The 24,450-nt window shown below is 47.7% G+C and overlaps 1 protein-coding gene across 3 annotated transcripts in view; it reads right to left on the reverse strand.

Annotated features, from left to right (window-relative positions):
• Positions 1-503: 503 nt before the first annotated feature.
• Positions 504-24,450, reverse strand: part of GARNL3 (GTPase activating Rap/RanGAP domain like 3) — a 44,752-nt gene continuing 20,805 nt past the window's right edge. For 2 of the 3 annotated variants that reach the window (XM_026712449.2, XM_026712450.2), the window contains exons 3-29: positions 21,452-21,526; positions 20,875-20,974; positions 19,641-19,759; positions 18,943-19,007; positions 18,796-18,859; positions 17,823-17,849; positions 17,317-17,392; positions 15,692-15,790; positions 15,271-15,374; positions 14,834-14,942; positions 14,114-14,159; positions 13,519-13,625; positions 12,652-12,767; positions 12,390-12,494; positions 11,856-11,930; positions 11,071-11,182; positions 10,341-10,439; positions 9,963-10,076; positions 9,353-9,528; positions 8,878-9,036; positions 8,172-8,238; positions 7,686-7,793; positions 7,435-7,553; positions 6,995-7,130; positions 6,203-6,403; positions 5,537-5,651; positions 1,260-4,793 (exon numbers count right to left, since the gene is read on the reverse strand). In XM_026712449.2, coding sequence (XP_026568234.1) covers positions 4,616-4,793; positions 5,537-5,651; positions 6,203-6,403; positions 6,995-7,130; positions 7,435-7,553; positions 7,686-7,793; positions 8,172-8,238; positions 8,878-9,036; positions 9,353-9,528; positions 9,963-10,076; positions 10,341-10,439; positions 11,071-11,182; positions 11,856-11,930; positions 12,390-12,494; positions 12,652-12,767; positions 13,519-13,625; positions 14,114-14,159; positions 14,834-14,942; positions 15,271-15,374; positions 15,692-15,790; positions 17,317-17,392; positions 17,823-17,849; positions 18,796-18,859; positions 18,943-19,007; positions 19,641-19,759; positions 20,875-20,974; positions 21,452-21,526 — 2,871 coding nt within the window. In that variant the 3' untranslated portion in view covers positions 1,260-4,615. Of the gene's footprint in view, positions 4,794-5,536; positions 5,652-6,202; positions 6,404-6,994; positions 7,131-7,434; positions 7,554-7,685; positions 7,794-8,171; positions 8,239-8,877; positions 9,037-9,352; positions 9,529-9,962; positions 10,077-10,340; positions 10,440-11,070; positions 11,183-11,855; positions 11,931-12,389; positions 12,495-12,651; positions 12,768-13,518; positions 13,626-14,113; positions 14,160-14,833; positions 14,943-15,270; positions 15,375-15,691; positions 15,791-17,316; positions 17,393-17,822; positions 17,850-18,795; positions 18,860-18,942; positions 19,008-19,640; positions 19,760-20,874; positions 20,975-21,451; positions 21,527-24,450 lie in introns of all 3 variants that reach the window. The other variant, XM_026712451.2, reaches the window with a different exon arrangement.

Consider the following 24,450-nt stretch of genomic DNA (forward strand, 5'->3'; position numbering starts at 1 on the left):
CCCCGAGGATTTTAATCCTGGTCTCCTTTCAGCAGAAAAACCCGGTTGTCCATAGATTTTGCGGCTGGATGAGCGCAGACCACCCAGTTTCACCTAAGAGGCTTCGTTCTCCGAAAGAGTTGCCCGTAGGAAAGTCCAAATTAATCGCGGCCCGGGGCATATTAAACAGAATCATTTTTTTTTCCCGTTTCGGGGGGAAAAAGGTAGAAATTGAACCGGTTTTCCTTCTTTGCATTTGGTTTCTGTGATTTCCAAAATTGCCCCTTGGGAGGGGGGGAAAACAAACCCCCATACTGGACGGATGCATTTCTACTATCATTGCAATTCAAAAGGAGGGAGAGAAAACGTCACACAAATACAGCACCGTTTTTCACCATGGAAATGGTAACGGGGGGGGCATTAGCGGGGAGCGGGGGGGACACTTTTTTTTTCATTGGGAGACTCAGCTTCAAGGCAACATTTGAATTGGGAGCATCACAAGAGGGCCTTTTTTTTTTCTTTTTGGAAGCATACAAAAAAAGAGCCGGGCAAATTTGCGGTTAGGTGCTGAGCACCAGCACTGGAGAGCCAGTTTGGAGCAGCGGGTCAGGCATCAGGCTAGAAAACCAGGTTACTTTAGACGCGGAGCCGACTGGGTGACTTTCTCGTGACCCTGGGACCAAGGGCCCAGTTCCGACAGTTGGCTGAGAAAACCGCCCGATTCCTCCCGGCAGTTTCCGGGAGTCAAGGCCGACTCAAAGGCACAAAAACAAAGAAAACTGAAGACAGCAAAGACGAGTCGAAATGGTGGGGTCCTTGGGGCTTTCCGAGCTGGCTGGTTTTCTGGCAGACGTTTCGTGACCCAGCTAGGGAATGTCATCAGCGCTTAGAAAGGGGTGGGGTTTGCACTGATGTTGTTACCTAGCTGGGTCATGAAACGTCTGCAAGAAAACCAACCGAGCTTGGAGAGCCCCAAGGACCCCACAGAGCTACCAATCGACTCTTGTGGAGTCGGAACGGTTGTAAGAGTGTTTCAAAGCCCGCTGGCCCTTCCTTCCGTGTGCACCGGGACCTTCTTCACCAGCCCTGCCTGGAAGACTTTGGATTGTACAATTGTGCACAAGCCCTCTCAGCAAAACGGGAACGGTACGTAGGAATTATTTGGCTAATGTACAACGAGCGTCCTGCCCTTCCCACTCTCGGCGAGGTTTTGCAGCAGCCACAAGATCACACCCTGCTTTTCCCAAATTAAAAAAAATAAACAACAAAAACGCTCTTTTGGAATCAAAGAGTTTACAGCGGAGAGAATGACGGGGAGAGAAAACGATCATTTTCACCGAAGTAGAAAGGCAAGTGCCTCATCTCCAGCCAAGACCCGCTTCCTTGTCCGCCAACGAAGGTGTGAAAACGAAAAGGAAGAGATGCGACCTTCGAAAGAAATCCCAAAAGCCACCGAGACTATTTCTGCTCAAATTTTGGCAACCCTACGGAGCCTGTGCGCCATTCTCTGTCCCTCATCCCACCTCCTTTCTCTCTGGGACTTAGAGCCTCTTTCCAAGAGGGGCTGTATTCCAACTCCCATCGTCCCCAGCTGACTCCTTCAGCAAGGAAAAGCGGTGTGCGTGATTGAGCACCACCGATTGGAAATTAGAATCGGTTTGGGATGCAATGGCCGAATTTCGTTGTGCGCTGGGCCTCGACTTGCCAACTGGCTGTTTTGGGGGCCCCCAGCTTTGTGAGACACGGGGGAGGGGGCCGCTGCATGCCCAGGAGAAGGAAATCTGCATCCATCGGCTGGTGGCTTGATGGATGCTTCCTTTTCCCACTGTCTGTCTTGGAGGGCGTCCCTGCAAACCCCGCCCAATCGCTCTCTTCTATGGACTGGTTAGAAACCCAGCAGCTCATTCCCCACGAGCCCAGGGGGGCGAGGTTTTGTCTCGCCGAGGCCTTGCCTCCCTCCCTCCCACCTCCCACCTCCCACCCCCCCGCCTGGGAAGAGCGGGGCAGGCAAAACAGTCCAAAGGGTTTTGTTCTACAGAACCATCCCCAGCCGAGATGGATTTAACCGCTCTGTCCAATGAGCAAAACATAAGGCAATTTAGGCGAAGGCAGAGGGGCTGGATCATGGAAACTTGGTGGGTAGAGGAGGTAGGAGATAGAAGGCGGAGCGGAGGATCCACCGGGAAGGGTTGCAAATTGGAGATTGCCACTCCCAGAGGCGGGAATCCCCTTCCTAGACCTGCCTCGGCCTAATCTCAGAATAGATGTTGCCAGGAAGGAAGGAAAACGGACAACTGTTGAGACTCTAGAAAGAGTGCAGAGAAGAGCAACCAAGAGGATTAAGGGGACTGGAGGATGGAACACATGGACGGTTGCCGGAACCGGGCACGGCTAGTTTAATGAAAAGAAGGACTATTCATAGCAGTATCTCAGGGGCTGCCCCAAAGAAGAGGGAGTCAAGCTAGTCTCCAAAGCACCTGAATGGAGGACAAGAAGCAACGGATGGAAACTGACCAAGGAGAGAAGCAACCAAGAACTTCCTGACAGCTGGGACAATTCATCAGTGGAACAAATTGTCTCCAGAAGTTGGGAATGTTCCAACACTGGAAGTTTTTAAGAAGAAGCCGGACAGCCCTTTGCCTGAAACGGAATAGGGTTTTCCTGCCTGAGCAGGGGGTTGGACTAGAAGACCTCCAAGACCCCTTCCAACTCCGTTATTCGGTGTTCTGTTCTGTATTCAGACATTCATGGAAGCTAAGACAAAGATCTGGTTCTAAAATGAATTTTTTGGGGGGACATCCTGCCATCTTCCGTGGTCCAAAGCGAACTGAAGGGCGCTGAAAGTATTGCTCGGTCTGCAGACCCGTGAGGGGGGGTGGGGGGAGGGGATAAATAAATTAATAAATACACATAAATAAACTAGCAGAGAGCGATTGTTCATGCAAGGGAGGGTGAATTGGAGTCCAGCTGGTGAACCTGGCAAGGAAACGTTGGCGTTGGAGCCGAAGACGGCTGCCAGGTGCCGATCTTCCTCTCCAGGGGCTACTGACTCTTCAGACGGACATCTGGGGGGGTCTGAACCAAAGGTGCTTTTCCAAGAGGCAACTGGACTTTCCTGCTGGTTTCCCCCCCTCCCCCAACCCCCGAAGACGTATCGCTTCTCATCCAAGAAGCTTCTTCGGTTCTAGCTGAATGGCGAGGAATGGAAGTGAGAGGAAAGAATTATAAGTTACTCCTTTAGAACGGAATTTTCACGTAGTTCGACTAGAAGATTCTTCTCTGCTCTTTCGGATGCTTCTCGGTTACAGCTTCCTCTTTTTCTGCATATAAAACCTCCACCCGAAAACCTAAAATGTGCTCAGTACAAGTACAAAGCCTACGGTTTAATAGAACTGCCACGTTCGTTTGTTTTTTGGTTTTGCAATGGATCAGGTTCCCCAACAAGGTTTTTTTTTTCCCTAAGTAGAAGAAACCGTCGTTAAGTGGACAGGACGCATATATATTTGGGGTGGGAAATTAAACTGTGGGTGCCCCACAACTGGAGGATTTCAAGAAGAGATTAGGCAACCCTTTGTCTAAAATGGGATAGGACCTCCATCTTGAGCAGGGGGCTGGACTAGAAGACCTCCAAGGTCCCTTCCAACTCTAGTTATTCTGTCACACGTTAAATGAAAGAATTCCACATTTCTTTTCGGTACGTCCGTCCCTCCCTGGATCGGACCAAAAACCTACTTGAAGAATGCACACTCGAACCGAGTGAGCCAAAGCAATAGACTGAATAGAGATGGCTGGACCACTGTTTACTAACACGCTTCTCCCTTCTGACCCCATCAGAAATTAGTTTTGCAATGACTCGCTGCTTCTCTGCAGCTATGCAATTAAAAACGAAGATGGAAGGAAAGCGAAGACCCCGGAAGAAGCAGGACCCCTGGCCAGCTCTTGTTTCAGACCAGGAAGGTGGAGGCCGTCCTCGGCACGGATCCAGGATCTAGCGTCAAAGGGGGAGAAATGTCAGAGAATTTCCATTCTCCGTTCTTTCCATTCCGATCTCCTAATCTGGGGACAATCTCCAACATAGCCCAGGTCGTCAGCATCCTCCAGCGCCGATGGAGAAAGGGAAGGTGACTGCTGGCCGTTGCCACGGAGGGAGGGGCGCTTAAGAACTTGCCCCACCCTGCAACTGTCAGCAGTCTGTTCCTCGAAATCCCCGTGCCAGGTGAAAATAGAGAGAGGTTGAATCAATTCACCGATTAAAACTTATCCGATCCTTCGGCCAAAGCATTTTTTTCCCCCAACAACACCACACACACACACAAAAAGGGTGAACACTCTCGTCACCACACACACACACACCCCAAGCTTCTTGTTCAATCAACTGAGACAATTCAGGCCTCTCCAGAGTTGGCCTCTCATTCAATCGATCGATCGATAGAGACAATTCCGGTATCCGGAGTTAGATCCCTGGGTTCCCCCCTCTTGGATCGCACACGGTGACCACTTCTAAAATTACTGGGACTTTTGGCTGGGGTGGATCCTGTTTTAACAGGGCTGTACAAAATGGGAGGTGGGGACCAAGGGCAGAGAACTGAGGGGCGGGGAGGGGAGTGCGTGCAAAGATGGGCCCCCCCGGCTGTCTTCACTTCAAGTCAATGACACCTTCGTCAAAGGAGGCCCCGAGTTGGAAGCAAGTGCTGGGCTGGGCCGCCTCCTCCGCCTCCTTCTCCTTCTGCTCCTCCAGTGGGACAGGGTCAACGTCGGAACCGGTAGAGACGGGAGGCTCTTCAGCAGTGCTCTCAAAGGAGGTCACAACAAACCTGGGGAGAGGAAAGGAGAAACGGGAAGAGAGGGTGGATGGGTTGTAGGAAAGTGCCATCATCTTCACGGCCTGTTTCTGTTGCTCCCCCCGCCCCCCCTGGGAGGAAGTGTTGAAGCGCATCGATAGCAGGGCTGTGAGATTCTGTTACAGCTTTGTTGCTTAGGCCGCCGTCCCGCTTATTAACTTTCAGGATTCCCTTTCTTTTCCCCATGTATAATGTACATATTCAAACGAACTAGACTGTGATGTTTCTCTGTGTCATCTATGTGTGTGTATGTGGGTATAGATAGGCACAAGGGTTGTCTTTTGAGAACTGAATGCAACGAAATTTCCTTTTAATGTATGGTGATGAATGTATATTTAACGTGACAATAAAGATTCTACTTTATTCTGTTCTACTCGACTCTAAATTCATATTCTACTCTGCTGTACCCTACCCTACCCTATTCTCTCTTCTTCTCTTCCCTTCCCTTCCTTTCTTGATCTTAGAAAGCCTTTAGCCGTCACGGAAACGTCAAGTCAGAATAATGGGCTTGAGATGAATGCATCTTCCAAGCTAAGAATATAGGAAAATACCTCGGACCATGAATGGAACGACTGCATGGCACCCAATATTATCCTCCCAATGAATTTACACTTCTAGCCCTCATCTACAGCATCAAACCATCAGGCAATTGCGGAAACTATGGTGAGGCTACAAGCTCAACTCTCTCCCTCTCTCTCCTGTTGGTTGCTGCTTACTTGTCGCTGCTGGAGGACCGCAGAGTCCCCTGTTTGGGGGGCTCGGATTGTTTTGATGGAAGCTTCTTCTGCTTTGGGCCACCTTCGGACTTTGAAGAAGGATCATTTAAGAGACCTGGAGAAACCAGGAAAGAAGATCCGTCAATCCTCCGGAGATGTTTCCAGTGATGATGATGATAATAATAATAAACAATAATGATAGGCCTCACCAAGGCCCGTCTTATGAAGAACCTTCCCTACATCTTGAAACCAGAAAGAGAACGAGGCTCACCATGATAGAGGTACTGAGTACCAGAGTACCAGTTAGAAAGCCAAGAAAGATCCTTGACTTCCTGTTGCCCTTCTAAAAATTAAATTAGGACTGTGGCTCTGACTCAAGAGGCTGACTTAAAGAGCAACATATAAATAAAACCTTGGTAAGGCCACACCTGGAACACAAGATCCAGTTTTGGTCACCACATTGCAATAAAGATGTCGAGACTTCGGGAAAAGTGCAGAGAAGAGCAACTAAGGTGGTTCAAAGTCTAGAGACCCAAAACGTATGAAGAACAGTTGCAGGATTGGAGTTTGGCCAGCCTAGAGAGAAGGACTGATAGCAGTATCTGAAGAGCGGGTGATGGATACTTCGTGGATACTCAGAAAATAAGGAGTTCCCGCAATCCTCACCGAGCAATTCCTTGCGGGTTCGGCTGGCAATCTCTTTGATCTCTATCCGCGACAAGGAGAGGGAAGGCGCCACCGGAATCGGGGCCGACGTCGGGGTGGTGATGACTTTGGGCACCATGGGAGACTTGAGCGGGCGCTCGATGCTCCGGCCAACCAGATTGCTGAGGGGGATTTTGTAGATATTCCTGCACGAAGCTTCACCTGAGAGGAGGAAGAGAAGAGAGGCCGCATCCAGCATGGCTCCAGACCTGAGAGCCAACTCACAGGCATATCTCAGGAGGAACGTTGATCTGTCTTGCTGTCAGGGTTCCGGCGATTGCCCAAATTAAATCATGAGCCTCGAGCCAAGCTCCAAAAGAATCCAAAAGATCTATTAGGAGCAACGTGTCGGCATTGATCCATAGGAAGCCAACTCTGCCACACGTAATTTATGGTCACCTGTGACCCTGTTTCCCCCTTCCCCCCTGGGTGTGTCATCAATCACATTCCCCAATGAAGGATTTTCACAGGCAGAAGATCCGGTAGCCTAGGCTACAATCTTGGTAAGATAAGTGTGGAATGTACTTCTGGTTTTAATTGCCATACTTCTCCTTCAGGGTTTTTCCCCCCCCTCCTACTTATGGCAACTTGAAAACAGGCATAGGAATACTTTACTAGTTGACAATCCCTCCATGAGGCAGCCCAACGTCTAAGATGGTGTAAAACAGAAAGTCCAATATTTGGAATTGATGCCGGAAAGAACCAGTGCTTTAGCAATCAGCCACTTGATGGTCTTCAGCCCAATTTCCTTACCTTCTGCTGCAGAGGGGGAGAAAATGAGATTTTCTGGGACGGAAGGGGTCTGAGGGGACCCAGGGGAGCTGGTCTCCTTTGAGCTGCTGTTGGACACTTCGCTCACTGCCGTGGCGGCTCTGAAGTAGATATCTGACTGGAAGGAGAAGTGGGCTGAGTTAGGAAAGGTAGCTTCTCCTAGCCCTTGTCTAACGGGGGTCTCTCTTCTTCAGAAAGCTTTGTCATAACTGGGGCTGAGAAAAAAAGGGTCTCCAAACACCCAGCGAACGGGAGATGTCGTTATCGGTTTCTACAATAAAGGAACCTCTTGTCCACTATGCAAACAGAATAACGGCGGATCCTTGCGGATTCCAACACCTCAGAGCTCACCCCCCAAACGGGGAGGCCAAACCTCCTGGGGAGAAGGAATCTGGCGTGGCAGGTCAGCCCTTTCTCCTTACCCTCGATGCCACCAGCTGCAGAGCTGGGACCACGGCGGTATGAACGAGGTTCCCATTCACCACCAACCGGATCTCGATGGAGTCGGTAGTGAAGGCCAAGATGTAAGGAAAGGCGCAAACTGCCGGAGACAATGGAAGAGGCCCTTAATGGAGAAGGCAACCCAGAAGGCGACCGGCGTTCCTCGAGCTCTCCAGAATGCGCTCCTGGACAAGCGCCCAGTGGAAAGTCACCCGCCGTTTGGCTTTCTTACCGATCGCATACGGAACTTGGTTCCAGCTGAAATGGTAGTCTGAGGCCAGGGGCTGGACCAGAGCTGTGCCCCCGTTGAAGGGACACACTTTGCGGTAATAGCAAACATCTGCAACAACGATGGAAAGAAAGAAACAACGGTGGAAGAAGAGGAAGAAGAAGAAGAAGAAGAGAACTGGCCGGTGGTGGGATTGGAATAATTTAACATCCGGTTATCTGCCCTAATGATCAGCTGGGTGGACGTGGCCACGGGTGGTGTGTGACAGGCAGCACTCGGCCTCCTGAACCCCCCTGGAAGCAAAAATGGGAGGACCTGCTGCACCCTGTTGTCACCGAAGGCCTCCCTGCGGGGGGCTCCTGGGAGGGGAGGGGAGGAGCGAGCCAGCAATTTAACAACCGGTTCAGTCAAAGAGGTGCGAACCGGTTGACTCCCACCGCTGGACCTGGCCTAAAAACGAATAGGGGGGGTGGGGGGGGTGGTACTTACAATTGTAGCACAAAAGGAGGCCGGCTTCTCCATCTTCATACACATCAATAGCTGCAACAAAATTAACCTGCAATGATAATGGGCAAGGATAGTGGGCGGACTGGAGGCCAGGCTGACTCTCCGCTCCCCTCTCGCTTCCAGACGCTGCACTCTCTATGGAATGGTCTTTCCCGACTGTTTCGTGCCCCTGCCGAAGCCGGAACCGGCCTGCGCTAATCTACCCTGCAGTCTGGAGTTTAGCCTCCAGTCCTCTGATCATCTATCTTGGTTGCTCTTCTCTGCCCGCTTTCTAGAATCCCAACATCTGTTTTTTATATCTTGGTGACCAAAACTGGATGCAAAAGCAGCTGCCCTTAGACTTATATAGACTTCACCGTGCTCTACAGCCCCCTCTAAGCGATTGACAGAGTCAGCCTCTTGCCCCCAACCATCTGGGTCCTCGTTTAACCCACCTCGGAAGGAGGGAAGGCTGAGTCAACCTGGAGCCTGGTGAGACTCGAACTGCCAAATTGCAGGCAGCCGGCAGTCAGCAGAAGGAGCCTGCAGTACTGCGCTCTACCCACTGCACCACCCTGGCTCAATATTGCCATTACTATCAGACTAATGAGGAAAAACACCTCAGTTTCTTCCCCCTCCGATTCTGAAGACAAGATCTTCCAATGCAAACCCCGATTCTGAACTGTGTGCCGGACTCCACTGGACCTACCCTGCTTGCGTCAACATGGTGCATTCGGTAACACTCCCCCGTGCTCTCGCTGACCAGGTCAAACTGGTGTCGGTAGGCCACGCAGATCAGGTTGTCGTTTTCGCCGGTGGGGCCATCCACCAATGTCATGACCACAGGTGGGTCAGATAAGCAGATTTCCTGCGCCAGAAAAATCAGAAGGCGGGAAAAAGGGAGGGTGAATTTTGGCAGGGACAGACAGGGAAAGAAATGCTGAATATGAAGAACAGCTCGGGATGTCCACCTAGATGGATTTCTTATTGTCTGTAACGTTCTTGGCTTTTCCAAAAGATTGAAAGAGCTCTCCCCATCCCAAGACGGAGAAAATAGATCTGCTGAACAAAACTCTGCGCTGGTGACAGGAAAGGCATCTGGCCACTAAAGCACTGCTCCGTTCGGTTGAACGAAAGGCTGGCCTCGCTTGCCTGCCCCTGTTTGACCTCAGCTTGGCACCTACCCTGATGTATTGGAACTCCTCTACGGGGGATTCCGACTGGGGGGAAGCCAGCGGGGCGCCGTTCAGAGTCTCCCACCGCCTGAACTTCCGGGTGACGAGAAGGAGCTTGTTTCGAATTGCGGCGATGATCCGCAGTTCGTTGCTGTGGTGAGTGTTGATGGCGTAGAGATGGCAGCCTGGAGGAGAGAGGTCAGAGGCATCAGGGAAGGTCCAAAGGGGAACTCCTCAAAACTGAACACAGAATAACAGAGTTGGAAGAGACCTGGGAGGTCTTCTAGCCCAACCCCCTAATTACAGATAAAAGGTGGTCCTGTCCCTTCTTGGAAGCCTCCGGTGGTGAAGCAGCCACAACTTCTGGAGGGAAGCTGTACTTTTGGTTGATAAATGTTCTCCTTAGTTGCTTCTCCCCTTAAGTTAATTTCCATCCATTGTTTCTCATCTTGCTTCTTGGTGCTTTGGAAAATAGTTCACACACACACACACACACACACACACACACACACACACACACACCCTTGTGGCAGCCCCTCCAACAGACAGCCCCGTGGCTTGACCACAACTACTAATTCAAGATCCTGGCTGGATTTCTGACCAGACGGTTTCACAATACCTTTGGTTTTCTCCAGCTTGTTCTCTCGGCAATCGCTCTTGCTCCTGGTCGACTTCGCTTCGATGCCTTTCCACAGGGCATTCAGCCTGAACACCACAAGCCGTGCCTCCTTCCCTAGCGGGTGGAAGGGCAAACCACCACGTCAAGGGGGCTTTCTGTCTCGTCACGGTGGCCCCCATCTCCAGCATCGCTACCTCCTTTGCACCACAGACCTTTTCATCTGCAGAAGGACAGCTGGCGCAAAGCGCAACGCAAGGACCAAACCTCCTAGTGCAGGCTAGATAATCAGCTTCTCCGATTCGGCTCCGTTGCTTAGCGCTGGCCTTAGGATGACTGAGGAGTTACTCTTCTCCCAAGCAGCTCAGGGGGGCTTCTTACCTTTGTCTGCTCTGGTGATTAGAAGGTCCAACGTTTCCAGTACGTGCATCTGTTTGATCTGTAATGTTTTATCAAACACTGGGATGGGAGGCTGTCCATCTGGAAAGGGAAGGTGGCAAAGCATTGAAACCTCTGGCAGAATCTGTGCGACAACAGGGCGCACGGCCTCCTCGGTGCTCTCTACGCTGGGTTGCTTCTCCTGCGGACGTTTCATTGCCCAACTAGATAATATCATCAGTGACAGAGGGGAGCGGGGTTTGCCTGTAATATGCTACCTAGTTGGGTCGTGAAACGTCTGCAAGAAAACAACCAAGTTTAGAGAGCATGTTGAGCATGTTGTTTATTTGATATTATGGACAATCAAGTTAAATGACATACACACACAAAGGAAGAAAAAAAAACCCATTTCATAAAGTGATTGAGTGTCTTTTGTATAGCAAAAGGTCCCTAACTTCTTTCCTTTCCTTTCTTCTTTCTTAAAAAGGCACGAAGCAGAAGGATCGATTTCTACATGAGGTTGAGGCCAAAGATTGGCCCTCCTATTTTCAGGAAATGGACTGAAAGGAAAGCGGTTCTCTAAATGAGAATGAAAAACCTTCCCAGAAAGGTTTTTGCTGAGAGCTCTGGATGAAAGAGGACATTCAGCTAAAACCCATTTCTTTCTCTATGAGGGGGAACGGGGAAGAGGCCAGGAGCAGACACGCTCACAACCACGGGGTGCTCTACTCACCGTCTAAGAGAAAGACACCAACATCTGTTGAGACAAGCAGGGACTGTCCCCAGGAATCCGCACAAACAACTTCATGCGGGAAATTGCTGCAGAAGCATTGCGACTCCCAGGGCTGCAGAAGAAGACAATTGTGGATGGTGAGTTGATAGACAGAGAGAGAGAGAGAGAGAGAGGCAGAGAGAGTCAAAGAGATAAAACACAGAAAGAGAGAGAAAGAGAGAGAGAGAGAGAGGGAGGGAGAGGGAGAGAGAGAGAGAGCAAGGTAGATAGAAAGAGAGAGACAGAGAGAAAGAAAAAGAAACACAAAGAGAGAGACAGACAGACAGAAAGAGAAAGACATAAAGAGAGGCAGAGGCAGAGAAAGTCAAAGATAAAATACAGAGAGAGAGAGAGAGATGGAAAGACAAATAGAAAGAGATAGAAAGAGAAAGAAAGACAGAGAGAGGGAGAGAGAGTTAGAAAAAGATGAGAGAAATACAGAGAGAAAGAGAGAGAGAAAGGGCAACTTGGGAATTAAGGCAGTGTATTGCTTTAGACTTCTCCACCCTCCACCAGTGTCCCATCTCCCCACCGCCCAAAATTTCTCAAATTGAAAACGAAAAGGGGACGCTGGTGTGTTAAGAGCAAAGTCTTCGCCCCGGGCAACGTTTCCACAGCAGCATTGCTTCGCACGGTGCAAAGCCTCCAACGGGTCTGTACCGAAAGCAGGTCGATCCTATTGGAAGGCAACCCGTCTTGCTCCTTGCAAAGGTTCGCCCCCCACCGCCCACCAATGATTCACTCACCTCTTTTTTACAGAGGCTGGTCGTGGCTAAAACAGTTGGGGCGTCCCCCCTCACAATGGTTTTCAGTTTGAGGGCCTTCGAAGGAAGAAAGGCATCGTCAGCATCACCATAGTCTCTTAAGGTAGCCTTGCAATAAAGTAGAATTTAGCTGGTCTGGCCGTGTTTCCTGGGTGGTTTACCCCAGGTGGTTGGTATTAATCCTGTTGTCAACTCATAAAACATTCCTAGGCCTGTTTTCGAGTTGCCATAAATTGGGTGGGGGGGATCTGAAGGAGCAGTACAGCAGTTTAAATCCGGAGGCACATTCCTCCCTTATCTACAAAAATTGTAGCTAGGCTACCAGATCTTCCGCCCGGGAAAATCCTTCATTGGAGGATGTGACTGTTGACGCCCAGAGGTGGGATTTGCCGGTTCTCTGGACTACTCAACATTTCCGCTACGGGTTCTCCAGAATTGGTCAGAACCGGCTGAATCCCACCTCTGGTCCTACCCCTGATAATCACCCACCCCACCGGCTCCCCCATAAACACCCACCTGCCCAAATCGGACAAATTCCGCCTGGCGAGCTTCTTCTTTCTTCCGGGCCGATTTGGGGGACTCGGGCAAGACGTCGCTGAAGGATCTCCGGTTCAGCATGTTCTAGAAAGAGACACAAGCAACCACCACAGCTGGATGTTGAAGAAAGGGGCTGACTCCCCTTGGAGAGGTTGGGCGTTTCCAAGATGGAGGCTTCCGAAGCAAGAGGGTTGGGCTGGATAACCTCAGGTTGCTCCACACCAGGCAGGGGAGAGCTTACCTTGTGCATGTCGGGCATGAGATCCTGGTACAAGGAGCGGATTAGCATGTCGATTGTTCGTTGTCGCTTTTGAGCAAAGGTCGGAGTTTCCAAAGTGGCTTTCTCCCCATTGATCACTGCACAAGAGAGAAGGAGGCGAGCGGATAAGAGAACGAGAGAGTTGGGAGGGATCCTTGGAAGGTTTTCTGCTCCAGCCTCCTACTCAGGTACTTCTTTGGGTCCGTCCCTCTCAGTGGAACCTATTTTGCATGTTTCGTTTGCAAAATTAGGTGACCGGCCTTCTGTTCCCCTAGAAAAAGCGGTATGTGGGGTCCTTGGTGCTCTCTGAACTTGGTTGTCTCTTGCAGATGTCTCATGACACAACTAGATAACGTCATCAGTGCCAGAAGGGAATGAGTTTGCTCTCTGTTTATATACAAGTGGCAAATGCAAGTAAGCTGGGAGCAAACCTCACTCCCTTCTAGCACTGATGATGTTACCTAGCTGGGTCATGAAACGTCTGCAAGAAAACCACCCAGCTCAGAGAGTACCTACAAATTCAACCTCAAACTACAAATATCTTCTATTTAAAGTACTATATACATGCCAAGTGTCATAAAAAGAGCTAGCTGGAGCTCTCCTTGAGAAACAGCCCTTCAAATACATTCTTGCTGCCTCCACTGAATCCTACAAGGTTATGAATGATGAATATATACGTATATTTTGCACAGCCAAATATTTCCGGCAAGGATTTCCTTCTTCCCTGACAATCAACATGCTAAGGTGCCGGATGGACGATGCCTGGCTTTGGGTAGGCCAATTTCAGGAAAGCATCTTGAGGCCAAAATTAAGCTGAAGACGGCAAAGGAGGAACATTTTAATATTTACATTTTACCAGAAGGAAATCCCTGAATTCCTGGTGGTCGGTGAACACCGGCGGGGAAGGAAGCGGAGGCCCAAAGAGAGGAACGCTTTCTTCCGAAAAAATTTTCAGCCTACAGAGGAGGGAGAGACAGAAAGGAGAGAAAGAGAGAACGGCAGTCTGATGATTTGGGACTTGGAATTATTCCCCAATAAGTCCGTATTTGCCATCCTATTAAAAAAACAGTCAACATTTCACGCTGCTCTGAGAGTTCATACATGTGAGGAACAGCCGCAGTCACTTTTCGAGTCCCGTTGTGTCGTCAGATGGTTACTAAAAGAGGGTCTATAACTGCCTGGTTCAGCTCTGCCTTCCCTCCCCCCAGTGGCTGGAATGCAGAACTGCAGGCTAATTCTGCTGACTGCCAGCAGTTCAATCCTGACCAGCTCAAGATTAACTCAGCCTCCCCTCCTTCCGAGGTCGGTAAAACGAGGACCCAGATGGTCGGGGGCAAGAAGCTGACTTTATAAACTGCTTAGACAGGGCTGTCAAGCACTGTGAAGTGCTATATAAAGTCTAAGTGCTATAGGAAGGAGCAGTTGGACCAGAGTTAGCACCTACCTGTAGCTATCGCTTTGTTTATTATATCGCACTAAGGCAAAAATATCTGCAGGGTTAGTTAAGGATACCAATTTCCAGTCATTAAGCCAGGGATTATATTTTGGAACCGCTCTCCCCACCAAAGGTCAGCAAATTTTGGCTGAAATTAAAGATCCAATTCAGCAAGGCACTGAAATGTTTAACACGGGTACCAAACTACGCTCCAACGGCACCCAAGCTGATGATGATTTACAAATGTAAAAACGCAAGATAGCCAGGGTGTAGCTACCTCAGGCCTGGTAAGTCCCCCGATGTACAACAAAACCTATTTGGCAGTAATTTAACTCATTTCAGCTTCCATGTTCGGAACCCCGCTTGAGAGCCGCTTGAATTGCAATTATAGTGTGTTTCAAAACATGTGTTGGTGTTCCACGCATGATACCAAGGAAGGAGACCAGGCTGAGCCCGAAGGAGGGGTTAAGCGTGTCATAAGTCACGAGTCCCTGTGCGCCCACAAGAGATCTAAGTCCAGCCTGCTTTGAATTCCTTTCTTATCATTTCTTTTGACGGTTAGTTGGTCAGATTCTTGTAGAGAGGTTAAGCTTACGACAGATCTTTGCGCTCATTTGAACTGCCTGAATCCCCTGATTTCTCCAGCGTTTGACCATTAAAGTTTAAAACCGAATCTGTTCTAAAGGACAAAACAGCAGACATGAGTAGCGAGTAGCGAGGGAAAGATACGTGTAAAGTGAGACCGGATCATGGATGGTTTGAAAGCAGGTGAAGTTTCTTCTCCTTCCTGGAACACGATGGTGACAATGTCGTTTCCGATGTGCCTCTTCCTTTCTACCTGCAAAAGGAGAATCCAACAGATCTCAGCACGGGATTCCCTCCCAGGGATGGTCTCGGTTTTCACTTCCTGTGCTTCCCACCTAATATGGAAAGATAGCTCCGTAACTGTATACAATAAAAGCACTAGAAGGCAAAAATTCTCCCTTCCCTTCCCTTCCCTTAGCTCAAGATTATTTAACCAACTGAGCTGTTCTTCACTGCACTTGGCCTTGCCAAGCCCTGTTGCCGTAATGAAGTTGGGCATTGCCGAAACGCGGTTCCATGCTCCGCCCTCCCCTCCCCGGTGACTGCGGTTTGCAAACCAACCAACACGGAAAACCACACACTTGCTGTTTGTTCTCCTTTGAGTATGGAAGCATGGTGGAGACGTGGAACATGATCTCATGCCCCTGGTAGACGGTGTAGATGGAAGAAATCCCTGTTGTGTCATCTGCCAATAAAATAAAAAATGAAAAATGGCAGGAAAATAACGTTTTGGGTGGGCTGATTTTTTGAAGCTAGCCACTTTTAAGAGAGGTGGACTTCAGTTCCCAGGATTCTGCAGGGTTTGGAAGGTAAGGAAAGCTCAACTCAATGTCATCATTTGAAGTTGATTTGCACTGGTCTCTCTCTCTCTCTTTATCCTGCCTCTGTTGGGATTTTGGAATAGAGTCCTCCAAAGGCCTCCCTCCCCCCTACAAAATAGTGTGCCCCTCCCCTCACTACACTTCTCTGAGTAGAAACACAGAATACCAAGCGTCCGCTTACTTTTGGTGTCCAGTCCTCCTCGGTAGCCGGTCCAGCCCTTGAGAGTGACCATGTCCCCCAAGAGGCTCAACAACCTCTGGAAAGTTTCACTCCCAGTTTCTACATATTGGAAAGAAATGAGGAGGGAGGGAGGGAGAGAGAGAGAGAGAGATTAACAGAGTTGGAAGGGACCTTTCAGGTCATCTAGTCCAACCACCCCCCCCACCCACCCAAGCAAGAGACCGCACACCATCCCCAACAAATGGTGTTGGATTACTGAGAAGGCCAAAAGATAGATTTGATTGCCAACAAAAAAAAAAAGGATACAACAATCTCAGGTTATGATGAAAGGACATATGGCAAAAGAGCCAAGTGGTTAAAGCAAGCACTGTCACACAAAAAAAAGGAGAGGAAAACTTGAACTGATGGGTTCTAACAGTTCCGGACCTGCAGAGGGCAGAAGACGGATTTAAAAGCAATTAGCGGCCTCCCTCCAAAAGCCGGGCTAAATTCTCTTCCTGGAAACATGGAGGATTATTCGGTGACGGGAACAAAGGAAAGAGTGTTGGGACGGGATGAGGAAGCCAAGCAAATGAAGGGTTATGGTGTTGTCCCTCTGGCGATGGAGCACACAAACATGTCGAGCTGGCTTTGCAAACCTAACCACAGCGTTAAGAGTTGCCAGAGCTTTTAGTCATATAAACACAGAAATGTCCCAAAAGCACATTCTGAAATATCTCTAGCGGCTGTTGGGAGACACGGAGGAGAAAACAAATTGTGAAATGCAGGCAAACATTTTAGCAGAAGACGGAACTGTACCAGCAGCTGACGGGGAGATTTTTTTTTTTAAAAAAAATGCAATTTGCAAGGAAATCGATGTTCCCAAGAAGCTGCAAGATAATTTATTTTTTGCTGCTGGCAAAAGCAGATCCGCATCAAACAAAAAAGCTTGTAGGAACTTCGTCTTATTTCACTGGGGGAGGTCAGGGTGGGGAGGGGAAAGGCAAGTCAAATAGGTATCATCAGTGTTTCCCCTGGCAGAATAACGTAAGGAAAAAATAAAGATGGATCAAGAAAGATCGGTGGCAAAGGACAGCACAACTCATTGGTTCACAATGGTGAACATGAAGCCACTATGGACAGGTTTTGCTTACAGTAGCCAGAACATCAAAGAACGAGAAGAAAACGTCACTTGAGTTACTTTGCAGGCCTGTGTCTGTTCCCCCCCCCCCCCCAGGCAGCTAGCCACACCTGATCTAAGACCAGCCATTTCACCCTGGTGTTCTCCACAACCTCTTTTCCACTATTTTTTAGCCAGCAAAGGGCACTAACAACCCTGAACTCAGCACCAACTGTTCTACTAAGAGTTGATGTCTCCATTGCTCAGTGAAAACAGAGGTATAGGAGACGAGTAGGCAGAGCTGGAAGGCGGAGTTAAATGTGTCATCGGTTTGGAATCATTGCGTTGCCACAAAAGACCCAAGTCCAGCCCTCCTGTGAATCCTGTTGACTGTTATCTAGTGCCAATTTAGCTTTGACCGTTAGTTGACCAGATTCTTGGGTATAGACAGGATGTGCTTTGAACTCAACTAAGGCGCCTGGTTCTCTGCGCCCAGCAAGAGGGAGTGAACCAATCGCACACTTACCGTTGCTAAACATTTCGTCATCCGTTAGCTGTCCATCTTTGGCATAAAGAATTCCAAACTTGAAATTGACAGAGCCCTGTGAGACAGAGAACAAGATTACATCGAAGTTTCCATTACAGGTAGAGTTCTTTACTTATAACAATTGAGCCCAAAATTTATGTTGCTAAATGAGACAGTTGTTAAGTGAGTTTTGCCCCATTTGCTGCTGTTTAAAAGGGGATGGTTGTATTAATGTATTAAAATATAGGCACGCTTGAATATTTGCATTAAATAAGTACATATGGAATTATAACTATTTACTGTTAAAATGATATACTATTTTTCCTTTTTTCCCCTTTATTTTTTTCCCACTTCTTTAAAAAAAAGCACTTCCTGTGTGTTTTCCCCTCTTTTCTCTGACAATGTATGCATGTTTATCATAATTATCTTGGTGGTTTTTCCCCCCCTTTTTGGTCATTATTTTAAAAGCAATAAAAATAAATTTTAAAAATTGGCCTTCAGATTACCTCTTGCTCCTCTAGGACTAATAAATCCTGCATGAGGGAGAGAGAGAGGGAGAGAGAGAGAGAAAAGAGAAATATTTTTGAATATTCCTTTATTTTGGGATGTTTGTATACAGTTTATCTACAGTATCTCTGAGCTTGGCTGTTTGCCTGCAGAGGTTTCACTGCCCGACCAGGTATCATCGGTGCTAGAAGGGAATGGGGCTGTTTATCTACAATAGCTTGCCCTACACTGTTAGTAGAGGTGTAGTTTCCTCCTTAAAGTCCCTTCATTTGCCTTTTGATGTGTCGATTCTATACTTTATTACTTGGGATCGCTCTGATCTCGTTTTAGCCACGGTTAATCATCCAAAGTCACGTATTTGAGACGGCCAGCCGTGTAAATGCCATAAAGAAACAGAAGACACAGTCTAATTCCCTGGAATGTTGAGATCTTCACCCCTCCCTCATAAGAAACAGCAGATCTATTTATTTAGAACTTTAAAAAAAATAAAAATATACTGCCCACTAGTTCAAAGCAGTTTGGGTGGCTTATGGTTAAATCTGTGTTTATTACTGTACCTTCTTTATTTATTTCAGGGCTCTCCAAATTCAGCAACTTGTGGATCTTCTACTCCCAGAATTCCCCAGCTAGCATGAAGAATTCTGGGAATTCAAGTTCACAAGTCTGAAAGGTGCCCAGTTTGAAAACACCTAGTTTCTTCCCTCATTGATCATTATGATTTCATTACTTCGATAATGTTATGTTTCCATTTCTTTTCATTCCTCCCTTTTAACTGTGTGGTTTTTTTTCGGGTGCTGGACTAGATGATTTACCAGGTTCCTTCCGACTCTGTTAATCTAATCTAATTATTTGACATTGTGATAAGCGAGCAATAAACAGACATTACTTAAACCTTGCCTTGCCAGTGCGACCTGGCTCAAAAACTGTTACATAGAATAGCCCCAAATTGAACGAATGAATAAATGAAGATACCTTTTGAATTTCCGGGTGAAAGATCTCCCGAGGCCCTTTCTCAAATTTGTCAAGATTCATGGCACTGTAAAGCAAGCAAGGAAGGGAGATCTCAGATCCTCGCGCAAAACAACTGTGGAAGGCAGCGGGTGGGTGGTTCTTCCTTACCTTAAAATGGATTTTACAGACAAGGTTTTCGTCGGGCTATAAGGGAGGCAAATTTTCTGGGTACCCTGTAAGAGAATTGTGTTAACACAGAGGTCTGTCAGACATCAGGTGGACTTGAGAATTGTTATTTTTTTAACAGTTTATTTATATATTTTCATATCTCTCTATATAAACGCGAAATGCCCCTCACGCATCATCATAAAATCTCCAGAACCGTAAAGCCTACAAACTTGAAATTTGGCCCGTAGGTTCCTCTTGGCTTCTAGGGGCTCGCTAAGAAAGGATTATTTTTCTAAATGACCATCAGAACATTTAGAGTATTTCCTATATTATTATTATTATTAACACGCTCTGATGCCAAGGAGTTCTACTCCCCCACCCTAACCCCAAATAAATCTCTTCCAAATGCAAAACACAAGCAGAGGAGTTCAGTTTCACTTTCAGTTTCATAGCACCAAGCAGCTTTAGTACAAAACAGTTGAGCTAAGCCACGCCCAGGCTCCTTGCTGTCTCCTTCTTGCTCACACAGCAAATACTGTTTCAATTTCCAAAAAGCCCTCAATTCTCTCACACACTGGCAGGACTCTAGCTTGATGAATAGCGATGGATGCTGGTAGGCAGAGGCAAAAAAAAATTTTTTTGTCTTATTTTCCTCCCCCAAAACGAAGCCCGATCACATAGTTTCCTCTGCCGCTTACTGTTTTTCTCCAGAGGATCGCTCGGTATTGAGGGACACGCTGATTGTTTTGGTCAGAGAGCACAACGGATAAGAAAAAGGGGTTCTTCTCTGCATCCATGCCGACATAGTTCTGGTGAACTGGGAAGGAAAAACAAAAAAAACACATTTAGAATTGGTGATTCCCTCCCTCCTCATAACACACAGTTCATTTTGAGGGCTAAAAGAGCGACACCCAAAGAAATAAATTAAAGAAGACTCAATCATCCAGCCCCAAGGTTCACTAAAACTTGAATCCTGGACACTTGGACCAAACTTTGTTCAACTTCGTCCAAGCCACTTACTTCATCAGCCAGAGGAAAATGAGTTAGGCAGAGAGGTCGTAGCAACGGACCACCTCTTGCTATTGAGTTTTGCAGCAATAATTTAGCACCAGAAAAACAAACACAGATGGCTGATGCTTCATTTAACATATATATATAAGCATAAGCAGATTTTACAAACCAGTTGTAGATTTCTCCAGCATGGAGTAAACTCAGACAGAAACATGTTGCAAGTTCAGAGCAAAGCACCAGTCTTCAGCAAGCAGGCAAACTAGTTGCATCTTCAATAGACAGACTCAGAGCTCAGCAGAGCTGCAGAGCTTAGACACAGAAGCCAAGGCTACTTTTAGTTTCAGTGTCCAAAAACAGCCCTCATTGGCTGACCTTGTCACCAAGCTCTATCCCAGTTCATGAATATGCTCTGGCGCTTCCCATACCAACTTCAGGGGTTTCTCCCCCACACCCCACACCCCAAAAATGGCTTGCAACATGTTGAAGAAATAAGCTTGAGGTCAGGACAAAGAGAGACGGGGAAAAATAATAATAATGAGACTCTCTTCCATTGATTTTCATTTCAGTGAAAATTAAATAATGCAATAGAATAGAATAGAATAGAATAGAATAGAAAATAGCATGGAATAGAATAGAATAGAATGATATACTGCTTCACAGAGCTTTTACAGCCCTCTCTATGCAGTTTGCAGAGTCAGCCAATTGCCCCCAACATCCGGGCTCCTCCTTGTACCCATCTCGGAAAGACAGGATGCCGTCTCAACCTTGAGCCCCACCCAGAATCAAACTCCTGGCACTGGAATGCAGAATTAGCCTGCCACGCTGCACCCTAACCACTGGGCCACCGGTCCTTTCGTTCAGCCCTGCTTCTAAAGCCCCGACGTGTCATGCGTGCCCACAGCCCGGAAAAAGCATCGCTACCTTTTCCTAGGAAATACTTGAAGTACCATCTGGTGTGGTAGCCCGGGTTCTCCAAGTGGACGTCCGTTCTGTGCCACGTCCCGGGAGTGTAATCGGCGTTCTGAAATAGAAAAGAGGAACTGGGAAGGAGCGAGACCAACTGGGACCAAGAAACGATGGATGGAAACTGATCCAGGAGAGAAGCAACCTGGAATTAAGGAGGAATTTCCTAACAGGGAGGACAATTAGCCAGTGGAACTCCTTGCCTCCAGAAGTTGCAAAAGGCTCCAACGCTAAAGGTTTTTAAGAAGAGCCTGGACAGCCACTTGTCTAAAGGGGTACAGGATCTCCTGCTTGAGCAGGGGTTGGACTAGAAGACCTCCAAGGTCCCTTCCAGCTCTATTCTATTCCAAACACCCTGTTGGGCCTGCAACCTGGAGATTCGAGTCCCCACCCAAATGCAAGCCTCGTTTGGAAGATGGCCGCCTGGGAGACCCCAGAGGGACGGTGAGGAGAAGCGTGGGGTCTTCCCCCTCACCTGCCCGCCCTGCTAGACCCAAAGCCGACCCTTCACCAGTGGAAGGAGGTTTCCACTCACCTCATCAACCGAGCCATTTTCCACTCGGAACCGGCCAGCCCTTTGAATGGCCCCATCAGCATCGCTGGAGATAAGCTGCACAGCAAAGAGGAAAGTCACGTTAGCGTGATCCGCCTCCTCCAAGGTCCGGTTCTTTAGCTACTCCCCACCAAAAATGCCAATTAACGACCATCCTGGACGGAGGAGAGGGAAGCTAGATGCATTCCAAGCCGTTTTAGACGCTTTTCCAAAAGGCAACTGGACTTTTCCTGTTTTTTTTTTTCCTTTTTTTCTTTATAAATAAATAAGTAGATAGATAAACAAACAAATAAATCAATCAGAATCAATAAAAATCCCTATGGCAAGAAAGGTGGCCAATAAATTTTATAGATAAGTAAGTAAATAGGTAAATAAGTAGATCAGAATCAGAATAAATAAAAAAACCCCATGGTAAGATAAGGGGCCAATAAAAAGGTATAAATAAATAAATAGAAACAAAAATAAGAGTAAAAATAAATAAAAATAAAGATCCCTATGGTAAGGTGGGCAGCCAGTACATTTTATAAGTCAATAAATAAACTAAAATTAAAAAATAAAACTACACGAATGGATGACGTTCTGCAAGCTCCCTCCTGCTCTCGGGGAACACACAGCCTGCGCTGCACATCAGGATGGCACCAAGCCCCTTCTCAAAGCTGACCCAATCCAACTCTGCCTCTGATTCCAGTCACAATTTCGGAACCTTTAGGATAGGTTTTGACGCAGTGTGAAGACATCTGAGTAGCAATTTCATATTTGCCGGTTTCAACTTATTCTCCAAAGCCCCAGAAGGCAGGACAACAAGCGACGGATGGAAACGAACCAGGGAGAGAAGCTACAGAGAACTATGGAAGAATTTCCTGACAGTCAGAACAATTGATCAGTGGAACCGCTTGCCTCCAGAAGTTGTGGATGCTCCCATCACTGGAGGCTTTCAAGAAGAGACTGGACAGCCACTTGTCTGGAATGGTGTAGGGTCTCTTTCTTAAACCAGGGGGGTGGGCTAGAAGACCTCCACGGTCCCTTCCAGCTCTATTCTCTGGTTGATTGAGAGGTGGGGTGCAACTCGAGAGAAAAGTGGGTGGAAGAGCGGCTGCACCAAAACCTCTGAGCGAAAGGGACCGGATACAATATAATTTGATATTGTATCCGGTCCCTTTATGACGTGGAAGCGAAAGGTTGCATACCACACAACTGTTTTGGAATAGGCCGGCACTATTCACAAGACCTCTGTGTTCTGCTGAGTGAAGAGCAACGCTGCTTGTGCCAATAAGAGCTCTTTATTCAGCACCTAGGACAGCGGCGTTTCCCCACCAAGACCCAGGACAGCCAGTCCTCACTTAATGGCTACTTGTTTAGCGACTGTTTGGACTCCCAGTGGCAATGAAGAAAGAAGCGGTTTACAGCCTGTCCTCGCGCTTATGACTGACCCGGTGTCCCCAGGGTCATACATGACTGCAGTTTGGGCATTTGATCACATTTAGGATGGACGCAACATCCTCTGGTCACAACAGGTGCTGACTTTCCACCCAGCTGGAAAGCGGCCGTTCCCCTGTTCTAAGAGGCATCCAGTGAGCTGGGCGTTGCTGTTTTTTTAAAAATAAAATAAAATAGCAATTTACTGTTTGAATCGATCCAGAGGGAGGTGACTTTTGCCAAATTGCATCCATGGACCAGTTGAAAGGAGGAAGTTTGATCAGGATATGTTCACCTATGGACAAGCTCTCTGCCTCTCTCTCTCTTTCTCATTCTCTCTCTTCTCTCCTGTTTTTCACACACTGTCTCTCATTCCCTTCCCTCTCTTTCTCTCTCTCATTCTCTCTCTCTTATTCTCCCTCTTTTGTCTCTCATTGTCATTCCTTTTCTCCTTCTTCTCTTTCTCTCATACTCTAATTCTTTCTCTTTCTCTCTCATTCTCTCTTTTGGCTCTCATTCTCATTCTCTCATACTCACTCTCATTCTTTCTTTCTCTTTCTCATACTTTCTTTTTCTCTCTCTTTCTCTTTTTTCATTCTCTCACACTCTCTTTCATTCTGTCTCATTCTCTATCTCTCTCATTCTGTCTCTCTCTCCTCTCTTTCTCTTTCATTCTCTCTCTCTCTCTCGCTCTCATACTCTTTTTTCCCATCTCTCTCTCTCTCTCTCACACACACACACACACACACACACACACTCACTCACTCACACAGCCTCCAAGCTTCTCAGCCATCGTCAGCCCTTCCCTGTACTCCAGAGATGCTAAAAAGTAAATAGATGTTAATGGAATTAGGCCTGCTCTGTCATAACAGTGAATATGTGGATCAGTGTGCCAAGAGAGGAGGAGGGAAATAAATAAATAAATAAACCCCCACATTCAAAGACCATCTAGCATCTGGTTTCCATCACCCTCAAGACCTGATCTCAACTGGAAATTGCGTTATTTCAACATCGCTGAGCTCCAAAGCACGCCGAGGCTTCGAGAGCTGCCAGGAAAGGCTGCACACAAACAGAGCGAGGCTTGGTTTGACTTGGACGGAGGAAAGGAGAAATGGACGGTGTATCTTCGAGGAGCTTTTGTTCATCTTTGGCTGGGTCCAGAGGAGACGGCAGGGGGTTAAAAGGACCGCCTTAGAATCGCCTCAGAACCACCGCAAGGCAGACGAAGGCAGTAAAGCCAAGGAAACACCTGAGCTTTCAGCCCATTGGAGGAACTAGAGTACAGGGGGATTCATGGAACTGACATGTCCAGCCTGTCACCCTTCAGATAATTCCTCTGCTGTCTAACTCTAAAATGCTTTTCGTGTTTGCTATAGAGCTAGCCAAACGATTCTGGAGGAGGAGCAAGGAAGGAAGGAAGGAAGGAAGGAAGGAAGGAAGGAAGGAAGGAAGGAAGGAAGGAAGGAAGGAAGGAAGACAAGAAGAAGGAGAAGCAGAAGGAGAAGGAAAAAAGAAAAGGAGAAATAATGGTAGAGAGGAAGGAGGACAAGAAGAAAGGGAAGGGA

This window comes from Pseudonaja textilis, chromosome 17, assembly GCF_049901715.1.
Source record: "Pseudonaja textilis isolate UNSWEBS1 chromosome 17, rPseTex1.2, whole genome shotgun sequence".
Classification (NCBI taxonomy): Eukaryota; Metazoa; Chordata; class Lepidosauria; order Squamata; family Elapidae; genus Pseudonaja; species Pseudonaja textilis.